The sequence below is a fragment of the Botryllus schlosseri genome, chromosome 16 (genome assembly GCF_051294905.1).
Source record: "Botryllus schlosseri isolate E-star chromosome 16, Bs_hap1, whole genome shotgun sequence".
NCBI classification, from domain to species: Eukaryota; Metazoa; Chordata; class Ascidiacea; order Stolidobranchia; family Styelidae; genus Botryllus; species Botryllus schlosseri.
This window is the reverse complement of record NC_137251.1, coordinates 15,408,281-15,414,773: the sequence shown is the minus strand read 5'-3', so window position 1 is coordinate 15,414,773 and position 6,493 is coordinate 15,408,281. Positions and strand designations below refer to the sequence as shown.

Genomic DNA, 6,493 nt, shown 5'->3' with positions numbered 1-6,493 from the left:
CGCACTCGCACTTGCGTTCATTGCTACCCCAATATCCAAGCGCAAAGATGGATGCTGCGGCAGCGTCACTATTGGACACTATAATGGACAATTGGACAGCCCAGCCGAATTGCCGCGAAGGGCCGTCGATGTGTACGCAAGGTACGCTATGTGTAGGCTAAGCCCGTGTTTTTGATCCGCTTCGTGGTTTGGCTTGGAGGTATTCATTAGCCTACGCTATTCCTGCTAGTTTGTCGTTTAACGGAGTACAGAATTCAATAATTAACGCCATCGTTTCGATACAGTGAGGGCATTAGTAGCAGCCTCGAAAAAGTACGTGGCTTCGTCCTGACCACACCGATATCAGTATCACCAAATGTTCTCACAACAACCCTACATCACACGCAATAAAGAGTAGAGCGAACGCGAGAATATTTCTCGAGATGTTTCCAATTTTATTCAAGCCAAACCAATTCACCATGCAATAATTATTAGGTAACCACTCCGACACGACAACGTATCCAAACTAAGCTTCCTCATCTTCATTTTCCTCTTCGTCAAATTCGCCCTCTTCTTCGGCGGTGGCGTCCTGGTACTGCTGATACTCGCTGACCAAATCGTTCATGTTGCTCTCGGCTTCAGTGAACTCCATCTCGTCCATGCCCTCGCCGGTGTACCAATGAAGGAAAGCCTTACGACGGAACATAGCCGTGAATTGCTCCGAAATACGTTTGAACAGTTCCTAAAAGCAAAGGAGTGATAACGAATCAAAAGAGATCAGTGAGGAGTGCTTTCGACGCACCTGAATGGCAGTGCTGTTGCCAACAAAAGTCGCAGCCATTTTCAAACCGCGCGGCGGAATATCGCAAACCGCTGTTTTTACGTTATTCGGAATCCATTCCACGAAATAAGAGCTGTTTTTATTCTGTACGTTGAGCATTTGCTCGTCGACTTCTTTCATGGACATACGCCCACGGAACATAGTAGCGACAGTTAAATAACGGCCGTGACGCGGATCACAAGCTGCCATCATATTCTTGGCGTCGAACATTTGTTGTGTAAGCTCTGGGACAGTAAGTGCGCGGTATTGCTGGCTGCCTCTGCTAGTCAACGGAGCAAAGCCGGGCATGAAGAAATGAAGACGAGGGAATGGGACCATGTTAACGGCGAGTTTCCGTAAATCCGCGTTGAGTTGACCTGAAAACGCAAAGAAGTAGTATCCCAAGTAGCCTACATATATTGTCAGTATGAAGACAATTCGTACCAGGGAAACGCAAACAAGTAGTGACACCGCTCATCGTAGCCGAGACAAGATGGTTCAAATCTCCATACGTGGGCGTTGTGAGCTTTAGCGTGCGGAAGCAGATATCGTAAAGGGCTTCGTTGTCGATGCAGTAAGTTTCGTCTGTGTTTTCTACAAGTTGATGCACTGAAAGTGTGGCATTGTACGGTTCTACTACAGTGTCGGATACTTTAGGAGACGGGACTACGCTGAATGTGTTCATAATCCTGAAGAATGAGGCAGTATAGAGTTACCAGCACACATGTTCTGTGTATAGGGTATACCTGTCTGGATATTCTTCACGGATTTTGCTGATGAGAAGGGTACCCATTCCTGATCCAGTACCACCACCTAGGGAGTGTGTGAGCTGGAATCCTTGTAAACAATCACAACTTTCGGCTTCTTTACGAACAACATCTAATACTGAATCTACGAGTTCCGCGCCCTCGGTGTAATGGCCCTTGGCCCAGTTGTTACCAGCGCCGCTTTGACCTGAATAAGGATCGTAACTGTTGAGAAACGCCAATAGAGTATAAATCCGCTGTAAACGAACCAAACACGAAGTTATCGGGTCTGAAAATCTGTCCGAACGGCCCGGATCTCACAGAGTCCATAGTGCCCGGTTCGAGATCGACTAGGATAGCCCTCGGTACGTATTTTCCGCCGGTGGCTTCGTTGTAGTAGACATTGATCCTCTCTAGCTGAAGGTCGCTGTCCCCGTGGTACGTTCCAGTCGGGTCGATACCGTGCTCATCGCTGATAACTTCCCAGAACTACAAAATGAGACGTACTATTGCCGATCCATTATTAGACTCCAAATCACTGTCATTACCTTAGCACCGATCTGGTTTCCGCACTGGCCGGCTTGCAAATGAACGATTTCGCGCATGATTTATATCTGTAGACTTCGAAAAAACGCAAATGTACACCGAAGGCGAAGCAACACGGACTCTATAACGTAAACGCGTCCTACGTCTGCAAACGAAAGCAGGTATCTCAATTGCAAAATCGCTTCTGTATTTGAACGAGTACGGCGGACAATCGCCTTTTTTCCTATTGGAGAAAAAAGACAATCACCTTTCAATGATTGGCCACTTTCGAATTTTGCGTAATAATCAGATGTGATTATCGTTTACTATTCTGTGACACAACAATCGTCATTACTATTGCCGTACTTCTACGATTCTACTTCGCCAAAGCTAGACACTAGACAGTAGACATATGTCCAACTATTCTACAACGATCTACATATCCTTGGCCTTTTGTCAACCATGATAAGAATAACACGTCAACTTGAAGTGGTTTCCTCATCAATGCATGCGATTACGTAATTACTGGGCTCTTATATCCACTGGTATGGTTACCAGGCTTCGGCACTTTAATACATTCGTAGGCAACCAGTCATAATGCTTTTGATGACTGACAGGTAATGCTACTATGGAGGATGTGCTGTACAATGTACATTTGTACATGCAATGGAAAATAATACAGCCTCTAGAATGCTACCGGTGCTATAAATGCTCGTTTTCTATCGCGAAAGAGTTGCGATTCGAAGATGCATGTTGCATGCATAACATAGATTATAATTTTACCTGTCCTGGATGTCAAATTACAAATATTGGTGCATGTCCATTGCACCAGGCTTCGTAAAGCAAAATTCCTATTTTTTGTCAAGATGCATTCTACCGGGGCCTACGATACTTAGTATCGTACTTAGTATCGTAGGCCCCGGTTCTACTTATTATTTAGAATGCAAAGCCAACAATTGAGAGCCGTACAGGTACACAGGCGCACTGAAATGCCGCGATCTCCGTTCTCGAAGCCTACTCTAATAAAACAAGTTAAAAGCCTATCCCTCGATTTCCCCGTATAACAGCAGCTTCCTTTCCCTGAGTGAGATGAAATGCAACACTCTCTCGCGTTTTTATTCTGTATTTCGGAAAGATCGAATAAAGCTTGTCAATAATTCAATACGTCGATATTGTCGGGGCCACAGGAGAGATAGATTGATCTAGGCATGGCTAACGGCACGAATTTCGTTTCTGCCGCATCAATATTTTATTTGTTGGTCTCATTGCATCACCGTTCAGCCATTTCATTGGGCGTTTCGCAAAAGCCATACACGTGACGGGATAGGGTATTCAAAGCCCACGAAGAAAGGATTGCTGAATTTTTCATAAGATCAGCTTCCGAATAAGGTTCGATGATCGATTTACGTAACTTTACTAACCGTCTAGAGCTGGAAATCAGAATCATGTGATGATGAATGGGATGAATCTTAGACTATAGCAATAAAGCAGGGTTACTATATTCAGAAATCCGAAAAAGTTAACACTATTGACAAGTTACAAAAGTTATAATAGCGGACGAGAAAACGGGTAATTTGGAAATTTTTACTGCCAATGTTATTGGGTTCACCTCATTTTTCGACTCGACTCCCGATCCCACGTAAAATTGGTTGGAGTTGACCCTTGACTTACCGGTGATAATGGGATAGGGAGTCCATGACGGAAAAATGAAGTAGATTATGAGATGTATTTCGTTGACCTGATTAGATGGGTACTCAATCGGATCCCTCAAAATACAAATTAGCGTATACTATAGAATAACATTAGTTACCTATAGCTATTTCTATATATTCTATACAGGATAGCTGAAGTAACAAGGCCTCTACTGCGCACTGAATACAAAAGCCTGTTTGATAAAGCTGTGGATTGCATCTACATCGATAGGATAGTTCTTGGTTATTCTCCCATTGATTCCACGAGATGGGTGGCGATGAGTTCCTCTCTAAGCTGATCAGTGGATGTCATCATATGTCAATTGAACTTTCTCTCATGGTAGCCTATATAATCGGAACGTGTGATATGATACCACCGAAACGCGTGAAATTTGCTCGTATGTTGGGTTAACATTTGTTCTCCTTTAGGAGGATTTGACCTCAATAATCACAACAATATTTCCAGTAGTTTAGATATGTCAAATCAATTGTTTTCATTTCCGGTAACAAACTTTTATGATTTGATAAAACTGTCCTCCTTTCCGAATTCCAACATATAGTAACCCTACTCGCATGTGCAATTGTGCATTGTAAAATGTACATTGCAACGTGCAATATGCATTGTGCATCAATTCAGCACCCATCGTTGTAACGCTGCAGGAAAATATACTGGAGTAGAGCAGGGCGGGTGTCAAACATTATTTTCCGTTTATATGAATCTATAATTGGCTAGCACTGGGGTGTCACCAAAGTTAGAGACTTTCCTCAGTATATGGAGGAGGCTATACTCAGCCCCGAAATAGATGCGATGGGTAAACCTAGGATATATTATTTAGAATTAGAAAATATGACCCAGAAAGAATTAATGCTCCCAATCTGTCGAAAATCAAACGCGAAAAAATGCAGAGAGAGAGAGAGAGTCTTTATTTTCATCCAATCAAAATACATAACACATAGCAGTGATGGTGGTACAGAGAATATGCATGCACAGTATTCGGTATTAGATAGGAATGATCGATAAGACCGTGAAGGTCACCTAGTCTGATCACACCAGCATCAAACAGGTAGCCTACACTTGACTCTACACTTGGATTGGAAATATAGTAGACCTCGCAGTGTAGCACACGAAACACAATAAGATATTTTTTTATATCAATGCACGAATCCTTCCGCAATTCATTCCAGTGTTGGGATGAATCGAGTCATGACTTGACTTGAGTCACCTTTTTCGTATGACTTGACTTGACTCGGCGTATCAGAAATGAGGATTGACTCGTGACTCGGAGCTAAATTCACGAGTCAATTTCAAGTCATCAAGTAATCGGTGTCGATAAAATCACCCTATCTTGCATATGTTCGGATTGTTCGCGAAACGCTGATGTAAGATGTAACCCGTGAGAGCGACCAATAATTCAATGAACGTGCGTTTTACTGAGCCTCCATTTTTCTGTCACAAATAAATTGACCGCCAGCGAAGTGATCGAAGCCGACAGCTTACGCTGTCGTAAACTAGTATAGTAAATTAATTTTTGTAGCAGAATGTCTATTTCTGTTCTATGTTCTAGCTTTAACAAAATCTCTTGTTTTATTGAAATTGAATCGAATGAAAGTTTATGTAGTCGATCCGCAACCATTGGCGCAGGCTCGAATTGTATCATATCAATTTGTAAATGGGTAATGTATTGCATCTTATCAATTCGTTACTCTATTCTCTATTTTGGCTGGTAACTATAAACTAAGGCTATGCAATTACTTATACGTAGTGAGCAGTTCTACGCATATGTGAGCGATACAGGCCATACAGCGTCTACTTGCGTGTAGGCCTATCATCATCATCATCATTGGTTTATTAGCAATTTTATCAGTTCAATACACCACAAAAAATGCGATACAATGAATAGACAGGAAGATGTCGAAGCGACTCTATATTCGTTCATCGCTTCAAAATCAATGACCACTCAATTTGTATTTCAGACAGCTAGCAAAATGCAATGACGGAATCATGCCTCATAGTTCGAAAAGGCTACTTGACTTGAATTGTGACTTGACTCGTGACTTGACTTGACTTGACTCGACTTGACTCGAGTCACCTCCAAAAATCGACTGACTTGACTTGACTCGAGTCACATTCGAAAATCGATTGACTTGACTTGACTCGAGTCAAAATGTGCAATGATTCGAAATGACTCGTGACTCGAAGGTAGTGACTTGATCCCAACACTGATTCATTCTACGGCAGTATGACAATATTGCGCGAGTCACTCTGGATTTTAGGTAGGCTTGTGACCAAGCGGCACCAATAACGTTGATGTGTTTTGAAATGTGGCTATGTGCGGTTTTCGAAAGAAGTCAGTCCAATCAGAGAAGTGGTTCCTAAACTTTATTGATCACGTACCGCCTAAAGTTTTGTGGGCACGCCGCGCTTGCGTATACGCCAGAAGTAGTTTAAAGGGGCACAGCGCTCTAAAAATGATGTGGTCTCAAATTGAAGGTAAAAATGAACAAAATTTTTTGGCCGCGGCCATTTCCTTCAGAACGCCACCGTAATGGAGCTGCAATTTATTGAAATTTCTGCAAGACCAGCTGCCGCGGCTGCTTAACCCGTTACATGGCACGATATCTTCACCGTCGCACTTGCTCGACGCGATTAAGCAGTCACGCAGAGAATGAAATTAAGATAGTTGTCAGCCGATGTTATGAAGGAAATGTGTCTAAGTTTCGTTCTCTGCGTG

The 6,493-nt window shown here is 42.7% G+C and overlaps 1 protein-coding gene across 1 annotated transcript; it reads right to left on the bottom strand.

Annotated features, from left to right (window-relative positions):
* Positions 1 to 413: 413 nt before the first annotated feature.
* LOC145458837 (tubulin beta chain-like) lies at positions 414 to 2,274 on the bottom strand. The gene is made up of 6 exons (XM_080337332.1): positions 2,094 to 2,274; positions 1,815 to 2,034; positions 1,546 to 1,753; positions 1,244 to 1,488; positions 782 to 1,176; positions 414 to 721 (listed from the first exon to the last, which is right to left on the bottom strand). Exons 1-6 carry the CDS (start codon positions 2,148 to 2,150, stop codon positions 506 to 508), a joined length of 1,341 nt encoding a protein of 446 aa, XP_080193458.1. The 5' UTR covers positions 2,151 to 2,274; the 3' UTR covers positions 414 to 505.
* Between the last annotated feature and the right edge of the window lie 4,219 nt (positions 2,275 to 6,493).

Bases quoted from the DNA above. Each gene is read 5' to 3' on its own strand.
- LOC145458837 (XM_080337332.1), bottom strand. From the start codon at position 2,150: ATGCGCGAAATCGTTCATTTGCAAGCCGGCCAGTGCGGAAACCAGATC. The intron at 1,754-1,814 runs GTTCGTTTACAG...ATCCTTATTCAG, and splicing joins ACCCGATAACTTCGTGTTTG to GTCAAAGCGGCGCTGGTAAC. The intron at 722-781 runs GTGCGTCGAAAG...CTTTGCTTTTAG, and splicing joins GCAACAGCACTGCCATTCAG to GAACTGTTCAAACGTATTTC.